This window comes from Protomyctophum parallelum (genome assembly GCF_964188405.1).
Source record: "Protomyctophum parallelum genome assembly, chromosome: 14".
NCBI classification, from domain to species: Eukaryota; Metazoa; Chordata; class Actinopteri; order Myctophiformes; family Myctophidae; genus Protomyctophum; species Protomyctophum parallelum.
This window is the reverse complement of record NC_139709.1, coordinates 37,433,289-37,455,974: the sequence shown is the minus strand read 5'-3', so window position 1 is coordinate 37,455,974 and position 22,686 is coordinate 37,433,289. Positions and strand designations below refer to the sequence as shown.

Genomic DNA, 22,686 nt, shown 5'->3' with positions numbered 1-22,686 from the left:
AACGGTCTGGGCACCGGACTGGTAATCCAGTCGCAGTGTGCCGCGGGTTCGACTCCCGGACCCGACACGGCCTTTACTGCAAGTCATCCCCCCATCTCTCTCCCGTTTCCTGTCAGCCTACTGTCTGTCCTTTCAAAAATCAATAAAAGGCGTAAGCCGCAAAAAAATATCTTAAAAAAAAAAAAGAAAAACCTTTCCCGAATTAAGTAGCCGATCTTTGGGGTTGTAGATAGGCTGTTTTTTAAATACCGGTGGATGCTGTAAGTATAAACTGGGGATTCATTTTCAGGTAATGTGGGTTTTGTAATCTAAGCCGACAAGTATAAAGTATTGAAAAATTGACATATTCCGATAAAAGTACCACATATATTTTACAGTACTTGAGTAAATGTACTGTGCTACTGTGCTGGCATCTCTTCACACCCTAATGGACAATGTAACAGTGACACCTAGTGGCTTAATTAGGCTCTTTTATTTATATTTTTTACAGTAGCATTACCACAATGAAGAAATTGTCAAATGTCACGCCCCCGTTTCCAGTGACTGATTGTTCTTCTAATGAATGTTAAGACTCATTGAATACACCATTTATTTTTATTAAAATATATATTTTATAAGTAATTGAAAAAACACCCCCCATGGTGCCTGTGAGTTTGAAGTTCAATGGGTTTATAATAAGGGGCGTATCTGATCAAATACATATCAAATATCTAAATATTGAATCAAGCAATTTAAAATCTATCTAGGTTGCACACAAAAGCCAGAATATACATTTAAAGGGAAACATCCCTTTAAGAGGTTTAAATGAGATGTCACATGACACCATTCTTCACAAAAGCCAACAGGTTCTTTAATGAACAGTCGCATACAAAAAGTGAGTTTACTTTTCAAAAATATAACTTCACAGCTGTCATTTCATTGACTCCTTTCAACTCACATGAAACTACACGATTACAACAATAAAGACACTTAGGAGTGAAACCTCACTGTATACAATCTCCAATTTCCGTTGCATAACACCATGTGCAATGGTGTATTGTATGTATTGCATAATGATGCACCGCCATCTTTATTATAGTTCAAAATGCATTACCTCTCTGTCTGGAGAGCAGTTAAACAGCACTATACGTTCACATTCTTCCATAACGTATGCTAGTCTAAAAAACACATTCTAATGTCCGCTGTGGGTTTATACCACTCACTGTCAAAAGTTGAGGGTTCTATTCTCTGTGTAATAGAGCAAGGCACTGCCACCGTCATCGATGTTAATGATGAATTGACAGCAGAATCAATCCTAAATCAGCAGACTAGAATATTCATTCACATTTCACATCCACGTTGACGGAATTCAAATTAAAACCACATCAATACAGAAAACATGATTGCGTGTTTTTTATAAATGTTCAATAGAGAAAACAGTTTCATAAAAGGTGTGCGTGTTGCTCTAGTAGTGTCTCATTTGCTCCTACCCCTAAAGCAGTGCTTCCCAAACTTTTCAGGTCGAGACCTAAAAGAGAGATTAGACTTTTGCCTGTGACCCAAACTAGTGAAAAAAGCAAATATATAAGCGCACAATGCATCGCTTGTAGATTGTCTGTTTTCACTACTTTTTTATTATATATATTTTTAGTGCCTGGCCTAAAGGACAGACTCGTCATCACAATAATGTACATGACAAGTATAAAAGTCATACACTGTGAGGAAGTTAAGGAAATAAGTAAGTAAAAAACGTAGTTACACAGCACTAACTAACTATATGGTATCTAACCATATTCACAGTAATGTCCAGGGATGTATTGTGTGTGTGTGTGTGTGTGTGTGTGTGTGTGTGTGTGTGTGTGTGTGTGTGTGTGTGTGTGTGTGTGTGTGTGTGTGTGTGTGTGTGTGTGTGTGTGTGTGTGTGTGTGTGTGTGTGTGTGTGTGTGTGTGTGTGTGTGTGTGTGTGTGTGTGTGTGTGTGTGTGTGTGTGTGTGTGTGTGTGTGTGCGTGTGTAAAGAGACGTATTGTTAATAAAGCTTCATGGAAGCTTCAAACAGGTGGGTGAGATCTTCCTCTGTGTGTTCTCTGGGAGACAGCTTGGTCACCCTCTCCTGAAAAACAAGACAGCTTTGTCACTCTCTCTTGAAACACAACACAGCTTGGTCACTCTCTCCTGCTGTTTTCGTGCTCAGACGCACCCAGCCACCCACACATAGCTCCGTAAGGGAGTGGTTGCACCACTCAAAAACAACACAGCTTGGTCACTCTCTCCTGAAACACAAGCGCAGAAAAAACACATTCAAACCGTGGTCTCCCAGGGCTCCGCTCAACTCCTCAGCTCCTCCAGCTTTTCCTACCCGTATTATATTTATACTTCTTAATTATACTTTTATTTATACTACTTATACCGTATTTTATTTATGCTTGTAGATCAGCTTACAACACATTGCAATACGGTTTGTAGATCGGCAATTGTCTGCAAATGTTCGCCCCCGAATAGGGACATTAGGATGCATGACCACAGGAAGTGGTCATGCGCTGTCTCTCCTACAGTTTCCCTCTCGGCTGTCCTACTGTCTGTCTCTCCTACACTGTGTCCCTCTCGGCTGTCCTACTGTCTGTCTCTTCTATACTGTCTCTCTCTCGGCTGTCCTACTGTCTGTCTCTCCTACACTGTGTCCCTCTCCTACTGTCCTACTGTCTGTCTCTCTCTCGGCTGTCCTACTGTCTGTCTCTCCTATACTGTCTCCCTCTCAGCTGTCCTACTGTCTGTCTCTCATACACTGTCTCCCCCTCGTCTGTCCTACTGTCTTTATCTCAGCTTTCCTAATGTGTTGACGTTGTCATTGTGTCACTGTCTCTGACACCTGAATTTCCCCCAGGGGATCAATAAAGATCTCATTATCTGTAAAACATCTTTTCTACATTCTCAGTCCTGCGACATTATTAAGATTGCACTGCACAACTCATGTGAATATATACAGACACAGACATTGCTTCAAACCAGGGGGGCAGTCAGCCAGATATTTCGTGAAGCCTCATTTGAAATCGGTAGTTCATATAATGGCCTGTTGGACTGCTGGACTGGACCCAAAAAGCCCCATAGCTCCATAGAGGCCCATGTATTTTGGCCCAACTTCACCTAGACTGTATTACCTTAATAAACATGGTCATGAATACTTTCTTCTTCCAGTCACTAGTTTAAAGTCTCATTTCTAATGTCATAATATTCTTTTTGGAAAATTATGGTCCCATTAATTAAAAAAATGACCATAAAGTCGCGTATGTTCTGAGGGGCGTGGCTACCGTTACAGTCTATGATCGGGATTCCCCTCCCACTCAAGAGTCTTCTCCTCCCACTCGAGTCAAAATAAAAACCAACGGAGAAGAAGGGGGGAAGTCCCGCCTCGTTGTCTGGGCAGCCAATGACCAGCTGGTACAAAACGGAGCCAGCCAATGGCCAGCTGGTACCAAACGGATCTAGAAAGATGGCGACTTACATCAGGAATTAGCATATCATTACAGGCTTCATTTTACGTTCATGTTAGACCCGGGGAACGCTTTGTCCATATTTTTTACAGTCTATGCTTCAAACGCCAGTCAGGTAATCTTCGCCTGGGAAGAAACGCCATGCTAAAAACACCACCAAGCCCACTTTCGCTGTTGGTATAACCGTTTTCTTCATTATAACTATATAGCAACATATAACATATAACTTAAATTAGTTCACTTTTAGTAAGGAAGTGAAGAGTTGAGTGGAGTATGAGGCTTGAAATGGCAGTTTTACACACTCTAAACGCGTGAGGAATCACCAGGCTTGAAGGTCTGTCAAGAGGAATCAGGAGGAAAGCAAGGTCCCTTTGTTGATCTTTATTTAACGTGTACAGCCGTCCACGGATGCTGCAACACGCAGGCAGGTCTCCCAAGCAGGCATAACCATACAAGCACAGAGTTACAGTTTATATAGCAGTTTAGTCCCACCCACAAGGTGGACCCAGAAGTGAATACAATCTCTCTAGATGTAAGGACCATTTGCTTACACACAAAGGAAGAGGGGGGGTGGGGGGACAGGTGAGAAGAGGCTCCAGGACAACAGAGCCACGTGTTAATTTCTGTTGTTCTCACAGCAAGGCTCAGAGCTTCCAAGCTAAGGTTGTCTAGACTATTTAGTGTATTCAAATTACCTTTAGGTGATGGGAAATTCTCTGTCAAATCCTTCCTCTTGTTAATTAAACAACAGCTTAATTAAACAATAATTGTGAATTTTCCATCAATATCAAAATAATACATCATAATACATTTGAAGAAAATACATAAAAAATAGAAGTACTTGTAACATATTTGAGCTAAGCAAAAGAATGACACATGGGTTTAACAATCGTGGCTAGGCAATCAAATAAACCAATAAATCCCTAAAAATGATACTAATACAGTACCCTGTTGAATCAATTTGACCTGTATTTAGCAAAGCAAACTATAACATAACAAATAAACAGAAAACATCATATTTCCAAACAATATTTTCTTTCCAGGTATACGGTCGAGTGATCCCCCCACTTTTTTTCTTTTTCTTTTTAATTGGGCTGTCTGATAGGGGGAGGTGTGTGTGTGTATGTGTGTTGAGTCTCATGGTGGGTAAGTCACATGGTACTCCTTAGCAGACTTCCGAAAAGTGTCTCTCCAAGTCCATTTCCACTTCACCTTCTTTTTCTTTCCACCAGGATTGGAAAATAAAGGCTTCTTTCTGGCCTTAGATTTAAGAAATGGAGGCGTGAACCTCTCCTTTCCTGCCAACTCTGACAGTGCGTGTAAAAACTTACGGAACGCAACTGCCGGTACTGCGGTCATCTCCTCCTTCATTGGTTGGCCCGCTGGAACCTTCCCTGGGCGTGTAAGTGTGTACACCTCTCCCACCGCCTGTTGAACGAGTAGATTCTTGGCCACACCCTCGACGTCCGTCGCTGGTTTGACGATTAGGGTCGTGTAGGTAGGCTCCAGGGCCTCCGTCTCTAGACAGCCGCCTGCCGCCTCCGCCCTTGTAGTCAGCAGCCCTCCTGCGCTGTGCACAGGAGATGTCCCCTTGCCCTCGACGTCTGTCGCTGGCTTGTCTCCGGTCCCGGGCTGCTCTGCTCCTGCTGGTTCTGTTCTCCCCACCTCGATGTCCGACGATTCCCTCTTGGTTGAAGGCTGTGGACCGTCCGCGTGGTTCTCCCAGGCACTCCCGGCTCCCACAGGCACCGTCTCCTCTACGTACGTAGCTGGCTGGATGTCATCGGCTCCCCATGCCACTGCATCACCCACAGGTTTCTCCGCCATGGGCTGTTCTGATGCACCCTGTGCGCGTCTCGCTGTCCCAGGCCCTCTTCTTCCCTGCTCATGTGGCGGTGTGCTGCCCTGGGTGATGATGACACTGCTGCGATGGGGCCCTGTCCCCCCATGGCTGCCAGGGGTGGACGGATGCACAGATGGAAGCAAGGTCTGTGGTTTCCGTGTCGTGTCCGCATCGTCACTGTTGGCCAGCTCTGGGCCAGGGATGCCAGTGCAGGATGGACGTCGGCTCTTAGTAGTGTCATTGGACCGAGCGGAGCCTTCCTTGTGTCGAGCCTCTTTCAATAGGCCCAGTGCAGCGGATATCAGGATTACCGCTGGAGTAGACGGCTGCAGGCCTGCAGCGACAGTATCCAGAAGGCTGAGCACAGCGGACACCAGGATTGGCGTTGGAGTCGAGGGCTGTAGGCCCGTAGCAACAGTCTCCAGAAGGCTGATCGCAGTGGACACCAATATTGCCGTTGGAGTAGAGGGCTGTAGGTCTGCAGCAACAGTTTTCAATAGGCTGAGCGCAGCGGATATCAGGACCGCTGCTGGAGTAGAGGGTTGCAGGCCCGCAGCAAGAGCCACAGCCGTCCGTTGTAGCTGGATGGCAGATTGACCGGCCCGCATGGAGCCCAGGCAGCCCAGGTCCAGGGTCTGCTGTGGAGGAGACAAAGGAGAATTCTGAGGAGCCAGTGGCCCGCTCTCTTCCCTCAAAGAATCTATGTTTGGAAGTTCCCTCATATGACTCTCCCGTTGTCTAAATTGTGCTTCCTCCATCCACATTGACAATACTTTCCTGTGGCGGTCACATCTGTCAAGTTTGTGCGTTTTAACTGACTTTTTCTTTCTCATTTTCTTCTCAGCTTCTCTTAGTAGTCGGTCTAAGTCAAGCAATTTTTTTATACTTAAAGAGCCTTGTTCTGGGAACCCCATCTGTTTCCACTCATCAAGACAGTCTAATGCTTCTGGACCATATTTTGCAACCATCCCGCTCATGAGAGGAGACCATCTTTCTTTGTCTTCTGCCACTGGCGCACTTTTTTTATTTCCCATACTGACTATCTATGTAACACGGTAATCTTTGTGCTACAAACTTTACTTGGTCTAAACACGGTATCTTTATGTCTTATCTGAGAGTAACAAGATGTCTTTATGTTGTTTAACAAGGTTCTTATGCTATTCTCAGTATAACAAGGTGTCTTTGTGTTTACAAACTTACTTCTCTTTCTTTACTGGACTTAATGCCAAACGCTGTATCTTTATGTTTTCTTTATGTTGTTTTCAACAAGGTTAACAAGGTGTCTTTGCGTTTGCAAACTTGGCTTAATGCAAGGTCTCTTTTCTTAGGCTAGGCTTGCTGCTGTATTTTGAATCAAGCATACTTGACTATTACAATAGATAGGTTGGCAAAATATGGTCTTAGAATTTATAATTAGCTCTTCAATTGTCTGAAATTTGGAAGATTCTCACCGTTTTTTTTAGTGTAGCCACAGGGTTTTTTAAAATCCTGGCGCTGAACTCCGTAGATGCAGCCTTGACTTCTCCTGTAGATGGCGTTCGTTGACGTGATGGATAAATCAGTCGGCTTGATCTTCCGGAGCTCAGACAACACAGGATCCCACTTCTTGACACCAAATGAAATGGCAGTTTTACACACTCTAAACGCGTGAGGAATCACCAGGCTTGAAGGTCTGTCAAGAGGAATCAGGAGGAAAGCAAGGTCCCTTTGTTGATCTTTATTTAACGTGTACAGCCGTCCACGGATGCTGCAACACGCAGGCAGGTCTCCCAAGCAGGCATAACCATACAAGCACAGAGTTACAGTTTATATAGCAGTTTAGTCCCACCCACAAGGTGGACCCAGAAGTGAATACAATCTCTCTAGATGTAAGGACCATTTGCTTACACACAAAGGAAGAGGGGGGGTGGGGGGACAGGTGAGAAGAGGCTCCAGGACAACAGAGCCACGTGTTAATTTCTGTTGTTCTCACAGCAAGGCTCAGAGCTTCCAAGCTAAGGTTGTCTAGACTATTTAGTGTATTCAAATTACCTTTAGGTGATGGGAAATTCTCTGTCAGGCTATACTACTACACTCTTCACATCCTTACTAAAAGTGGACCGACGTTGAGTGCTGCTTCAGCTGTGTCAAAACACTATCCTGCGCGTCGCATAAAATGAGTTGACTGCAAGTCAGGCAGGTGTGTGTGAGAAACATACATTTCATTCACACAATCGCGCCAGCTTGTCATTATTTAATTCTGCCCGTCAGATCGCCCGTGCCTCCCTAACTTCCTGTTCATCTCTCATTTCAAAGTAATTATCTGTTACATAATAAAGATTGTACCTGAGGAATGGTTCCTTTGACCAGTCCAGGGATGTCATCTTTAGTGTAACCCACAGCGCTCAGGCCGTCATCTACTTCCAGGTCATACAGAAACTTCCTCAGCGTGTCGGCCAATATCGGCCCGGCATCCTCCCTCTTAGCCATGCTGGTGTCGGCACCTGAAACCAGCAACACTCACATTTTAAGGCACACTCACATTTTTATGTTTTCGATCTTCGTTAACAACTTGAACCCCTGCATCTACAACTTGAGCTTGTAGATCAGAGATTTGTCAGGCTACAGTTGTAAACCAAGTCTGTTTCACTAAGACTAGAGTGTTTAAATAGTTAAAAAACAAATAAAACAAGAATACCGTGTGACCTAAATACATGGATATAATGATGATTACAACACATTATGACAAGTGGGTGTTCATAAGTCAGTGATGTTACCTAGGATCTGTGCTGCCTCCAGGTGACGCTCTGGACACATGCTGGCTGTGAAGGTAAACACTGCAGGAGAGGTGAGGACCACCGACAGACCATGAGGCTGTGAACACACACACACACACACACACACACACACACACACACACACACACACACACACACACACACATGATTTTACGTTTGGTTACAACTTACATGCTGAAAATTGACGATCTACAAGCTCACAACGCATCGCAGTGCGACACGTTGTGAGCTTAGATTTGCTATTTTCAGAGACACACAAGCACAACCAAACATAAAATGAATTGTCTACCGGATCTCTTCTCCACTAGTCCCTCTCAAACATTTTAGTCTAGTTTTTCATTTGTTGACGGAATTGTCAATATTATTTAGTCTTAGTTTTAGTCATCAATGTCATAGCTTTATTTGGTTTCGTCAATGAGAGATGAACATTTTTCGTCATAGTTTTAGTCTACAAAATTCAAGGTGCAATCAAGGTGCAGTAGTCAAGGTGCAAAGTACATCATTTAAATTGTCCAGCTATACAGGCATGAGTAAAAATGAAATGAAAGTAAAAAAAAAAAAAGTATGCACTCACCACGATAGGGTGATCCACGTTGTATCCTTTAGCCATGTAGGTCTTCACATTACCAGCGATGGGGTACGACATGCCATGACTACACAAACAACAACAACATAATAATACCAATCACTAGAGGGAGGCATACATTGAACAATGATTATGACTAATTATATAGCGGTGCCCGTTTTGGGCACTGGCCTACTTGGAACGATGCAAGTTGGACATGAATGCCCCACCCAGCTATTATGTCTGTGTCCCTTTATGCCAGTTCTTTGTCAGGCATGCCCAAATATGGAGTCTATGCAGATTTTGTGTGTCCCTTTTTTGCCCATATATGTAGATTTCTGTATCTGTCTCTGCGTGTCCCTAGAGTTCTGTGTCAGGCATGCCCAAATATGGAGTGTTGTGATGTCAGAACAGGCCAGCTCCATATATGGACCCTGGGCAGGGGCCCTGTCCAGAGCCCGGGCAGAGGCCTTTTGTGGCCGATCTGGGCAACCGTGGGTCCGACCGACTCGACACCGGGTACTGCACTCCCTGCGCGGGTGTAGAACGCGTGTGTCGAATTTGAAGTCGGTGGGGCGAACGGTTCTCGAGTTAAGTGCAGACAGACAGTCTCTGAGGGGTCATATTGCAGTCCAATAGGATGGCATTCAACAATGTGCCTGGCATCTGTCTATATAACATGCTATATAAATTACATTTTAACCTCCGCAAAAGCCTACAAGATCATCATGGCTACGGCAGGATAACAATGTGTTGCATAATTTAACTTTGTTCTTTCTTTCTTTGAGAAAGCTTTCCTGGCAAGAGGCATTTTGTCAATGTTACGGTCCTATGAGGCCCTAGTGTTGTTTTGGTCTGTGCATAATCCACTTTTAGTGTTTTCCAGTGCTGATGATGGATGGTGGGAGCGGCAGTAGAGATTGGAGGCGTGTCGTGGAGATTGTGAAACACCTGAGCCTCATCACCAACCAGTATAAAGGGAGAGAGAAGCCTCTTTTGCCATTGTACCAAACACCACATGCAAACACTGCTGCTGAGACCCTGTTTGTTCTGTTTTCCCAATGAAAGCATAATTAGTCAGATAAAGTCACTAGTCTGACAAAGTTGTTAGCCAAAGTTACTAATCAACTCAACTCATAAACCACTGTCCAAGTATCACAAACCAAGGGAAGCTGTATCTGGTAAGGGTGTGCTGCTATTTATTTTGGTGCCCCAGTTTTGACCCATTGTTTGGTTAGTCAGGGAGCCTAGATTGTGATTTTCTTTTTGGTGTAGTTTAGGATTGTTTCTTTTCTAGGTAGGGTTGGGGGGAGTTTTTGTTATTTTTGCATGGCCACCCTGACGTAATATATATACACGCTTTCCCTGTTGTCTTGTGAATATTGTGAAACCTCTTTTTCAATAAATGTACACTTTTGCCTGAATTGGTTTGTGATCCTTGACAGCCACATATTACACATATTACCCACACATATTACCCCTTTGGAGCCAAGACCCCATATAGGGTCATAAGGTCGTAATAGTCAACAACAAAATAATCACCAGAGATGGACTCCTGCGTTTCCAAATCCAATCCCTGCAAACACACTAGCCAGATGCATGCTGGACCTGGCCTCCTTGTCCTCTGGGTCACGCACTGACCTGTAACCATCAATAGTATTATATATACATTAATTCATCAATCGGTGAAGAAAGCAAACATTCTGATTATTATGACAGATGTAAATCTAATAATGTTTAATAGAATTGTGTTAAAGGTCTCAGGCACTGCAGGAAAGCTGAGAGGGAGACCGTGTAGAGACAGACAGAAGAACAGCTGAGAGGGGCAGTGTAGGAGAGACAGACAGTAGGAGAGCAGAGAAGGAGATAGTGTAGGAGAGACAGACAGGACAGCAGAGAAGGGGATAGTGTAGGAGAGACAGACAGTAGGACAGCAGAGAAGGAGATAGTGTAGGAGAGACAGACAGGACAGCTGAGAGGGAGACATTGTAGCAGAGACTGGCTGGATGTAATGTGATGGTATGCCACCAGGTGGTGGTATCGTACCGTTTCATGTATTTGGCCACCACATTGAGTGCATGACGGGACCAGACATCACTGATGGGGTTGCTGCCCTGGTAAGCTGGTCTGTTGATGGGGTTTGGAGGACAGGGCTGTCGCTGGTTGTAGGGCAGAGCGGTGTACGACTCCAGAGCATGGCTGCAATGCAGGACAAACATTCATTAGAATCAGGTACAATTCTGAGGAAATTGCAAGTGTTGTTGCACTAACGTGAGCCACAAGGGATCCACTTGAAAATTAATTCAGTCTTTCTATTACATATTGTGATGTCGCGAGGAATCCGTTCTGTTCTTGATGACTTCTGTCTTGCCATTTGGCATTTATATTACATATGGTGATGTGAAATTTGACTTTTGGGGTTACAGAAAAGGTTACAAAAAATATAAAAAGGTCAACAAAAAAAGCAGGTTTACTTTAGGTAACAAAGGTTCTCCATCGCCAAGTCGGTCGGACTTGCGATAACCATGTGCTCCTTCGGTTATGCCAGGGACCAGTAGGGGGTTGCACCACCTCACAATAAGTCCAAACGTAGACTACTGTAGCTATAGCTTAAATGGCTTTTAAGTCAAGCCATTTAAGCTATAACTAGGCCAAGTTTGACGTTTGACCCTTGCACTTCTGTAACTCTGACAGTATACAAATGGTGCCAGTTGCATAGTGCATACTGTCAAGAGTTACGGGGGGGGGGGGGGTCCTTGAAAAAGACAGACGGAGAGAAATAAACACACAGATGTGTGGATTTCTGGTGTTCTGGACGTTCATTGGTATGCTTTGAGACACTATTCTAAGTCTGCAGTCTTTACTTGATCTCGCACCGTGTCGTTGGTCGACTAGGGTTCAAGTTGCTTCTTCTAATCCTTGTAAGTCAATGTGGGTAAGAGTGTCAGCTAAACTGAATCACCTTTCACCAACAGCACAGATACAAACCTAATCATGTGACATTGACTTTTCACCTCAGTTAATGTGTGACGACATTATTGCTGTGGGGCTCTGGGGCCGCCAGTCAATGCCAGATGTGGGAGAAACGTACAGTATTGTAAAACACATGAAAGGTTGCCCTTTGAGTCTATGTGGCTAGTACATTTAAAGACCACATTATTTATTTATTTTCCTTACATTTTTATCCGACAATTTTGAAACCCATAACCAGTGATACTGATGTCTTATCTGCACATGACACTATTATACACAAAGGTCTATGTTCTATATCTGTTACAGTTCTATCATTGCACCTTTATGAATATATCTGTTACTATATAAGCTGCTATTTCAACATCATGTAATGTAGATAATATGTGCTACTGTATCTATTTCTATTTTAACCTCGTGTATATATATCTGTTACTATACACCTGCTGCTTTTTAACATCATGTATTACTGTTTTTCGTTGCTGTCGGGAGGAAACCTCAACTCAATTCTTGAGGTTTTTGATTATTTATTTTGGCATAAATCAGTGCTATTGAACACCCTTTACGTCTGTGAGTTGTTTCGAAAATATTGAACCAATGGAAAGTAGTAAAAAGTGCTTTGGACAAAACCTCTTAACTCCATTGGACAACTTTATTTAAAACTACAAATGATGGATGACGCTATTTACACCTGCAACATGTGACTGGACGATACATTTGAAGTAGACTCACCACAGAACGTCAAATCCACTATTGGCTGCTACTCTCTCTGGCATATGGAGAGTGTGGAGAGGATCCACCATGCCCAGGGTTGGTTTGATGGCCCTGCTGGCAATACCTGAACACACACCAAAAACACAATCATGAATACAACCCAAACCCCACCCCAAAACACATTACTAGCTGAACACACAATACTCCAAGCACCACCCTTGTTAGGGCTTAGGGCGGGGTGGTGTTATTTCTTTCCACAGACATACCAGTTTTTGCCTTCAGATGTTCAAAGTCAAAAATAGCAACCCCAGTCGTCTCACTGCCGGTTCCAGCAGTCGTAGGAACTAAAGAGGAAAACATAGATATTATTTATTTATTATTTAGAAACCCAATTTGCACTGTAGGGCCCTCATTTATCAACCGTGCGTACGCCAAAATATGGGTGCACGCCGAAATTACCGACATTTTCGGCATTTACAATTTCCGCCAAAGCTTGAAATTGCACTTGAGTAGGACAAAAAGTTACGTCTGGTCGGGAGCTGTCGTACGCTTTGTCCTCACCTGTTGTTCTGTCGTAGAACAGCGGAGCAGCGCTTTGACCAGCTGAGAGGCTGTCACAGGCATCTAAACATATGTTTTCACTCCTAAAATGCATAAAACTAATAATACATGTGAAAAAAATATATTTTGTAAAGGCATGTCATATGAAATTGGTAGGATATTTCCAAGTGTGCAAGAAATTAAAATCGCGCAATTAAAAACAATGTTGCAAGTCATATAAGCCATTTAAACAGTGTTATGCATGAGCGCATACCGGTAGCCCCCCCCCCCCCCCCCCCCCCCCCCCCACTCCTACAATAGTTAACTTCCATGACATGGATCGAGAGGCATTTGCATAGTTATTAGCTGCAGATATAGCTCTTCTTTTCGCAGATAAGTAAGCCTGGGACCGAGTCTATGCAGCTATCAAGTCTACCAACCAACACCAACGGGTATGGCTCCTGCAATCTACAGCCATGTCTTTCTCGCGTTACGTCTCGTCCTTTTAATTAAGGATAAACCCGACGCGTCGCTCGAATGCCAAATGTGCCTTGCCGGCGTGCGCAAGTGCAGGGGAGTCGAGGGGACCGCATCGGAGATAGGCTAACCCAGCCAGCCCACCAGTGCCAGCCATGTACATGAGGCTGGTATAGGCAGCACATTCATATAATTGACACTGCCCAGCCACAGCAGCGACTCGCGAGGCAATCTAAATAGATTGTCATAAACGTGCATGGTCACGGTTTAGAGACAGACGGGACAGGAGGGAGGAGATGCACCTAAAACAGCAGCATGTGTGCGCGCGCCTATTTAATTGTTATTTAATTCATATGGTTCACAGGTTCAGGTTTTCGTTCACTAATATATTTTGTTGTATATTAAATGAACGAAGACTTTAATAATTTAGCCTACAACTAACAACACACAGCAGGCGGCGTAGCGTGGATTAAATGATTGACTGGGCAAATTAGCATCCCCGCCTGTTAGGTGTGAAGTGTGGACGGTTTGGGGGACCATTTAAAACAAAGGCGGCTTGCATGCTGTGGTTTACTAACCAGAAAGGCAAGCGAGGCGAAAGGCCTTTCTTTAATTCATGCAGGTGTTCGTTCTTTATATATTTAAGATACAACTAGAAAAAGTGCCCTTCTGGGCACAGGTCTCCACCAGGTTATCCACAGATCCGTGCAGTTAGAGGTAAAAACACTTTTCGGGCAGTTATAGCGCCACCTTGAGGTTGAGTTGAAATTGTTCATGTGGCATTTTGTCCTCGGCCTAGTGGGAATGTGGGTGCACAATTTCACGGAAATCACGCGATGTGTTCATGATTTGCAGCATTTTGTTTGAAACTGAGCACTCCTGTGAACTTTGGAAGCCAATCTTAACCAATCAGGATGGAGTGTGAGAAATCTGAAAGACCGGTTTGGTTGAATGGCTCTAGAGAGACTGTGTACCAATTTGCGTGATGTTTGGACAAAATCTGTAGGTGTGCTGTGCAAAAACTTGTTTTGCACAAAGCGGCCTCCTGGTGGCGCTATAACAGGCCGTTCTGGAAGGTTTGGGGCAGAGGTTCATCGTTGGCATCCAGGGAGTGTGTGTGCAAAATTTGGCATCGACCGGGTTAACGGTGGCCGAGATTAGCTGTTCACGGACACACACACACACACACACACACACACACACACACGGACGGACGGACGGACGGAGTGCAAAACATACTCTCTCCCCATGCCTTCGGCCTGGTGGAGACAATAACACACCAGTTGGGCTTGCAAGTTGCGTGTGCGCGCCTGTGTGTGTGTATGAGAGGGGGGTGAGGCGGCCAGCAAGGGGAAACTTTTTTATTTGCTTTTTCCATTGTGTAACTAGGTTACCATGCGTTGTTTGATCGTATTGCATGTGTTCATGTCGCAAAAACGAGGGCGAGGCTTGATTTCATAGGGCGTGCCAGATAGATTTCAGCCGTCACATTTATTAACGTTGGAACGAAATTAAGGAAGGATCAGCTGTTTGCGATCACTTTATAAATGCCGTGGCGACGTGGGTGTACTACGAAACCTGCACTCGAATATGTGGCAGATTTTACACTCAATTGATAAATGAGGGCCTAGGTGTGTGTGTGTGTGTGTGTGTGTGTGTGTGTGTGTGTGTGTGTGTGTGTTTATCCATGTATCGATGCCATCAATAAGTGCAGCACAAGTATGCCTTTAATCCAGTGGTCCCTAACCGTTTTTCCTTGGAGCCCCCCCCCCCCCCACATGTGCACACACAGAGGAACTTATATAAATAAATGAATAAGTAAGTAAGTAAGTAATTAAGTTGTTTATTTCACAAAATAATGTATTGGTATTTACAAATAAGTAACCACTATTTGAATGAACTCCTGAGTCAAAGGTTCATAATGTTCAGCTCTGGACTAAAAGAGGAGAAAATGGTGAAATCAGCTGGTTCAGCCTGTCTTCAGGCTGAACGCGGACTTTATTTTTCCTGTGGATCTACACTTGTGATTATGTGGTTGAACCTGTTTACATTTTATTTCTTGTACATTTTGCACCTTAATGTCTAATAATGACTAACGTTTAGTTGTAAATGAAAATTGTGTGTTTGCCTGTTACTGAGTACATCGGTCATTATTATCCAGAAATAACACTCCGCTATTCCGCGATTGACCAATCAGAATAAAGCATTCAACCAAGCCGTGTAATAATGGTTTTAAAATGTGTGATCTGTGTAGAAGGTATACCTGCGATCAGAGGTTTAAGAGCACCAGTGATGGGTTTTCCTTTCCCAATGGGAGCATTGACGAAGTCCAGGAAGTCTGCCTCAGGGTGGCACGCGTACAGATTGGCTGCTTTGCAGGTGTCAATCACAGAGCCCCCACCCACTGCCACGAAAACATCAAAGGACTCACGCTTGGCAAACGCAATGGCCTCCTTAAAACTTATAGAGAGAGACAGACAGAGAGGGGAAACAGTGAGATAGAGAGAGAGACAGACACAAACAGACAGAGGTACCATGTGATGTACGTTACATGCTACTAATAACAATGCATAAGCAATGCATAAGCTCTCAATCCAACACTAAACCCAATAATTACAACATTCCTGTGGTCTAAATTTCTAATCACTCGAATGCCATCCAACCCTGAACACATTTACACTGTTACACTGTACATTTAAAACACTCAAATTACACATCAGTTTCTTTTTATCCTAATGCAATTACGTTATGCCAATTTCCCTCACACACTTGTGTGTGTTGACTGTCACTGCTGAGGCGAGCCCTACAGGGGGGTCATGTATAGGGGAGGTGGGGGGTTCATGAAAATAATCAAGAATGGAATCACACCCTCGAACACGACCAATGGTGTTCGTTGGAGGACCAGGCCAAGCCAGAGGCACAGCGGACAATTCACTATCCAAAGACTCCAAGGTGACGAGCAGGAACTTCACCTCTGCGCCAGCTAGGGTTCCCTTTACACTACCCGTGTTCTTTTACTGGTCTAATATGTTAAAATTGTATGAATGTATTGGTTATATCTGTCTGTCTGTCTGTCTGTCTGTCTGTCTGTCTGTCCGTCCTACCTAAAAAAACACATGGCACTCAGTTTGGAAGATATACAATTATTATTTTAAGTGTTGCAACCACTTCATTAAGGAGCTTTGTATGTCTTTGGCTGACTGGCTGTGTCTGTCCTTGGCTGGCTGGCTGTGTCTGAGCACGAAAATATAATTTGGTTGGTTTTCAAAACCAAGTGTCACTGTTGTGCAGCCTAACACACACATACATATTAACTATATGATGATTTCAGGTGTATAAGTACAGTACAGTACAGTACAGTACAGTACAGTACAGTACAGTACAGTACAGTACAGTACAGTACAGTACAGTACAGTACAGTACAGTACAGTACAGTACAGTACAGTACAGTACAGTACACGGTAACTCTGTCATTTCTCAACCGTTTTGGATGCTCGCCGGAACCGGCCCGGCACCCTGGGGGCGTTCCTGGGGGTCTGGATGTTCCGGGGTCCCCCCGGGGTCCCCCACACAGAATTGCACCACTTACTTCACTTACTTTAGGTGTGATTTTTCAATAAATATGCAATCAATCAATCACACATCAATGACACACGCATGCACACTGTGGCAAACCAGGGGAAACAGCCAGGCCTATTCCCCACAGAAGGAGGCTGGGGGAGTATATCACCCTGTACAGGTATTGCAGCCAATGGGAGCCTGGACATGGACGCACCTGCAGCCAGTAAGGCAATCAACAGAAGCTTTTAAATAGCCGACACCCAGCTGCCTGGTGAGTCAGTTTGGACTAATGGAGGAGTGAGGAAGCAGGAATCATCCTGCCCTGTTTTAGCTGGCATCTCCAGGTCTCCTTTTGTTCTCCTGAGTTGGTAAAGTACCTGACATTAAACTGTACTTTGTTTGGTATTTTGTTTGTTGGTTTAATGCTAAGTGGTTAATAAAAACGTTAAACTTGTGATTTTGTGATGTCCTTCCTTTATGTTGAGGTCTCCAATTCGAGCCACTTGTTGTTCTTATATACTTTGTTTGGAGACCGCAACATAAAGGAAGGACATCACAAAATCACAAGTGAGTTCACGTGTTCTATGTAAATTCTTCATTTCAATTTCACAGCCATTCAGTTCCCAAATTTTTTTGAAAAAAAAATAATAATTTGGGGACCCCCAAAAACAATTTGGCGACCCCCTCGGGGGGTCGCGACCCACGGGTTGAGAAGGAGTCTGTGTTAAATTGGGAGGGGCTAAGGGTCAGAGGGGAGGAGTCGGTGTATATACCTGTTGTCTGTGGGCTCCACTCGGACGTTGTCGTAAAGCTTATAATTAACTCCGTTCTGGGTCAGAGACTCCAGAACGGCCTTGACGGGAGGCAGAGTCGACAGGTTCTTATCTGTCATCAGACACACCTTACGAGCTCCCATGTTCTGGAGGTCCTGCAGGGAGACAGCCGAGGAGAGGAAATATTGTTTATTTTGTTTGTTTGTTTTTCAAATGGTGGAATTCTAAATGTATAGGGTTAGGGCTGAAGTAGTTAGTGTTGTAACAATAATCAAAATCTACATTATTAAAAATAATATTTACCTCTGAGATGTAGTGGAGAGTAGAAATACTTTAAAAGTAAACATACCTCCAAATTGTACTCACTTCACCACTTTTCAACTTATCTTCATTTAATTGGTCCTCACTAATGTTCATGAAAAGAAAAAAGTCTGTGTCTCATAGGAGGGCTGTGGGAAGTTCAGCAACCCGTCCACCAGTGACATCATCGTTAGGCAGATTTTTGGACATAGGAGGGGATAGCGCCCCTCAAAAACAATGAACAGCCAACAAACAAACAACCATACAAAACAACATACAACTATTTGCCATAAGGCCTCACTCACACCTACGTATACATCTAGCTGCAAGCTGATGTATGTATGTTGTATGTGTTTCGACTGCCCCCCTCCCCCTCATACAACACGTTTGTCTCTTCAAACCACGTGACTCCCATTGGAAATTAATTGCGAGCTTGCAACAGTCAACAAGTCTCATGCATCAGCTATACAACATTCTGTTGTGACAGTGTGAGTGATGGGGTTTACTGATGCAAGCTCGCAATGCATTTCCAATGGGAGTCACATGGTTTGACACAACATTTTTGTTGTATGAGGGGGAGGGGGGCAGTCGAAACACAGCCGAAAGCCGTACAACAAAAATGTTGTGTCAAACCATGTGACTCCCATTGGAAATGAATTGCGAGCTTGCATCAGTCAATAAGTCTCATGCATCAGCTATACATCAATCTGTTGTGCACGTGTGAGTCAGGCCTAAGCCTGAGAGAATAGGTGTGTTTTCAAGGCAGCCTTAAAAGAGTCGAGTGTTGGAGCCTGGCGAATCTCCATTGTGAGGGAGTTTCAGTGTGGGGGGAAATGTAGATGCCTCCTTCGGCTATGTATGAGCCTTAAGGCTCATACATAGTCTGGATTTTCGGTGGTTAGGTGACCACCGAACTACAACATGACGTCACAAGCCGCGGTGAAGAGCAAACCACCACCACCGCTCCAGCCCTTCTCTCTGTTTTTACTCACCACCGCTCAACGTTATTTCAGCTCCGGTGGTCAGCTCACCACCGGAGCGGTGGTCACCTCACCACCGAAAATCCAGACTATGAATAGGCCTTTAACAGGGAGCTAATATTGTTTCTGTAGGTGTCAGGTTTTTAGGGACCGCTTGTTTTGCACTGCCAGCTAGGCTACTACTAGTAGGAAGTACTGGAGCACCTGCTGGGTGGGGCTTTCTCACATTGTAATACAGCCAGAAAACTCCATTCTGGCAGCCAACTCGGTAGCGTGCCTCGCTAGTCATTAGACTCCTAAACACCTCCTGGTATCAAATCCTGGTTACGGTTAAGGTTAGGTTTAGGCATAGTTTTTGTGAGGTTAGGGTTAAGGTTAGGTTTCGGCATAGTTTTTGTGAGGTCAGACTTAAGGTTAGGTTTAGGCATAGTTATTGTGAGGTTAAGGTTAGCCGTTACTGTAGGGTTAGGTTTAGGCATATAACCACTTGCGTGCGGTGCGGTCCAAATGAACACAGTGGTGCGCTCCCTACCCCACTGACAACCAATAAAGCTCCTTTGAATTGAATTGATAAGTCCCGGAAAAGACGCGCTGTGATTTGCCACTATGGCCAGCGGCAGCATGCCTTTCTGCACTCCTGGCGCATTCCCTTCAGCTCTTGCGATGAACTGCAACTGCCAATGAGGCATATAGGTTATTATATCTATGGCTGCCATACTGAAGGCTGTCCCCAAAGGTTCACTTGCTAGTTTGGGGGACAGAGAGAAGGTCCAAGTCTGTAGACCGCAGTTTCTGTGACATACAGTAGTACGTTTATGGAGGAGGACTGAGAGGTGTGGAGCCAGAGTGTTAAGACTTGAGACATTTGTAGGTGAGAATTGTTTTTAGATTTTTTTCAAGCCTTTTCTGCCTTTATTGATAGGTTGAAAGTAGACCGACAGGAAATGGGGAGAGAGATGGGGGGGGGAAGGCAAAGGCCTTCGGGATCGGGAGTCGAGCCCATGGCACGCCGTCAGGCTGGCTCAGCAGCCTAGGTGCCGAGACGAGACGGTTGAGCTAATCGTCCGGGCCATGAGAATTGTTGTTTAACAAATAATCTCATGTACATAACTGCTACAGGTTTGTAGTACATTCATTTGACTTGACTATTTCCATTATTGATACATTATACTCCACTGCGCCTACATCTCAGAGGCAAATTACTACTTTTTACAACACACTGGTTGGAACTATACGTTACCATGCCGATCTCTCTGGTGACCCCCTCCCCATATCGGATGTTGGAGCTGGCCATCTGACAAGGAGATGTCACAATGTCAAAGGGGTATTTTTATTATTTTGTATTTGTACAAAAATTACATTAAAAAAGTGCAGATAATACAAAGTGTAGGTACAGTATGCCTACAGTTTGGGGTGATCTATACTTAGTTATCAAGTAATTACCTCAAATGCATAGTCAGTTTTCCTGACAGTGCATGCAGCAGCTCCAGCCCCTGAGATTAAATCATAATGAATAACTATTAGCACAAATCATAATATGCATATGTGTGGTTTTACAATATGAATTACAATTATAACTGATAATAATAATAATAATAATAATAACTTTACCTTGATGGAACGTATTGGAGTGGGCGGGGCATCTGCAACTGTTGACAAACAAATTGACTTTAAAAAAAGACTTTAATACATTTTAATACATACATTGGTTACTCTCCCCACTGCTATAGGCCTACAACTACACTATAGGCTAATGCAACACTACTATATATATTTTACAATTATGCTGCTAATTAGCATTTGCCAATTATAAATTATTATGACAATTATAAATGGGGGAGGGGGCAAATAAATACATATAATCATTTTTAATTACATAATACCTCATATTCAGCACAGTAAGTGATTTTGGGCATAAACCAATTTTGGTCTGATAATCAAATCATCTATAGCCTACTTTACATTAGTTCAGATCTTTTTTCCACAGCATACATTTATTCATGACTTTTACAAAATCTTGGGGGTAAAAAAATAATTAATAATACAAAACATTGAGATGCCCACAATGTTTATGGAATACTGTACAAATTATGCGGTGCACTGCCCATGATCGAGTGCCACTCAACCTGTATGCTTTATTTATATTCCTATAATTTCCCACTCTAGTCATAATGTAAAAATACTAATGTATTACACTATACTAGCCTAGCTACTAATTACCGTACAGAATACTATTTTAAACTACGGTACAAAATGATACAATACTACGAGTCTTTAAAACTCGTGAAACGGTGAATCAGTTATGCCCAGACCAGTGCAGACCACGCTGTTGTGCCGTGCGTCTTTTAACTTTTCTACAGCATTGATTGCTTGTAGTCTAGATCTGTTTTTCAGATTTTGTGTGCGCAACACCATCGTACTAGAAACGTGACAGGCAGCAACAACACGTTTTAAAACAACATTATATAAAACGTTAAAATATATATTTTTTAAACTCACGCTGCTCTCTCCAGTTGTCTGAGCAGATGTACAACTCTGTCTCGTCCTGCCATTGTTAATTATATATATATATTATTATTTTTCCTTTTAAATAAATGTCTTTGAGACTTGGACTTGAAGTCTTCTGCAGAATCTCTAAAGATGTGTGTTGAACGTGTTGCTGCAGCTGGGGGTGTGTGTGTGTGAGACGTGTTGTTGGTTGTTGTACAGCAACTTTATAATCCTATAGCCCGGGCGGACGCGCTCTGTGACTGGCTACTTGATTTGTTATTATCACAATATTATGTAAATGTTGTTTTGATGAAAAATGACAGGAATATGATCTGTTGCTGTCATATTCACCTTGATGACAGACACTGATTGCTGAATGATAATTCAGAAGGAATGAAGAAGAATGATCTGATGATAATTTATTTATCCTATATGAAAAGTTTATTTTCTCCACTACTTAAACTATAAATCAGTATTCAGTCAGTTTACACATTAAATACACATTCATTCATGCATTAATTAATTCATGTTTCATTTATATCGTTCAACATTTTTTTGTTCACGGTAATCACGTGCTACAAACAGTGCTAGCCTGTTGCATGGCAACCATAGACTGTAAAAAAATAGGATGGCAACCAGCCAACCATAGACTGTAAAAGATGGCAACCATCTAACCAGTGCGGATGTCCCTCCCGGCTATGGGAACTAGTGTGAAGCCATGCGACCCCTGCTGTCCACAAAAGTGAAGACATTCAGGTGAAAGTTCAATGGACAGTCCAAAGCCTTCTGTTTGGTGGACTGTTTCGAAACAGTCACAACATATGGAATGCCAGAACAGGTCAGCTCCATATATGGAGATGGAGATCTAAGGGTAGGGCGATGTCGCGTGCACACATCAGCCTAGGTGACAGCAGACTGCTGGGTGAGTGCTGGAGCTTTGGCATGGGGGGTCAGATCAACATATGGAATTAATTCTGTACTGGCCATATATGGATCAACATATGGAATGTGAGAACAGGTCAGCTCTTAATTTCCGGGCCTGATGAGAACTCTAGTGTGGCAGCGGGGGCAGTGTGTTGAGTGTACAGGGTTTGATGAGGACCCAGGTAGGGCCAGGCCTTAATTTTCGGTCCCGAAAATTGTTATTTCTAATTGATTTATTGTTTAATGCTGCTACTAAAAGGATTGTATATACCTGTGCACAAGATGTAAGAATAAAGACCACCAT

At 43.5% G+C, this 22,686-nt stretch overlaps 1 protein-coding gene across 1 annotated transcript; it reads right to left on the bottom strand.

Moving 5' to 3' along the window:
• Nucleotides 1–592: 592 nt before the first annotated feature.
• On the bottom strand, nt 593–21,622 carry adhfe1 (alcohol dehydrogenase iron containing 1). The gene is made up of 14 exons (XM_083781103.1): nt 21,468–21,622; nt 20,580–20,617; nt 20,412–20,461; nt 20,209–20,262; nt 17,689–17,843; nt 15,618–15,814; nt 12,604–12,681; nt 12,356–12,461; nt 10,700–10,852; nt 10,196–10,294; nt 8,663–8,741; nt 8,068–8,164; nt 7,637–7,794; nt 593–2,090 (listed from the first exon to the last, which is right to left on the bottom strand). Exons 1-14 carry the CDS (start codon nt 21,518–21,520, stop codon nt 2,007–2,009), a joined length of 1,401 nt encoding a protein of 466 aa, XP_083637229.1. The 5' UTR covers nt 21,521–21,622; the 3' UTR covers nt 593–2,006.
• Nucleotides 21,623–22,686: the final 1,064 nt, after the last annotated feature.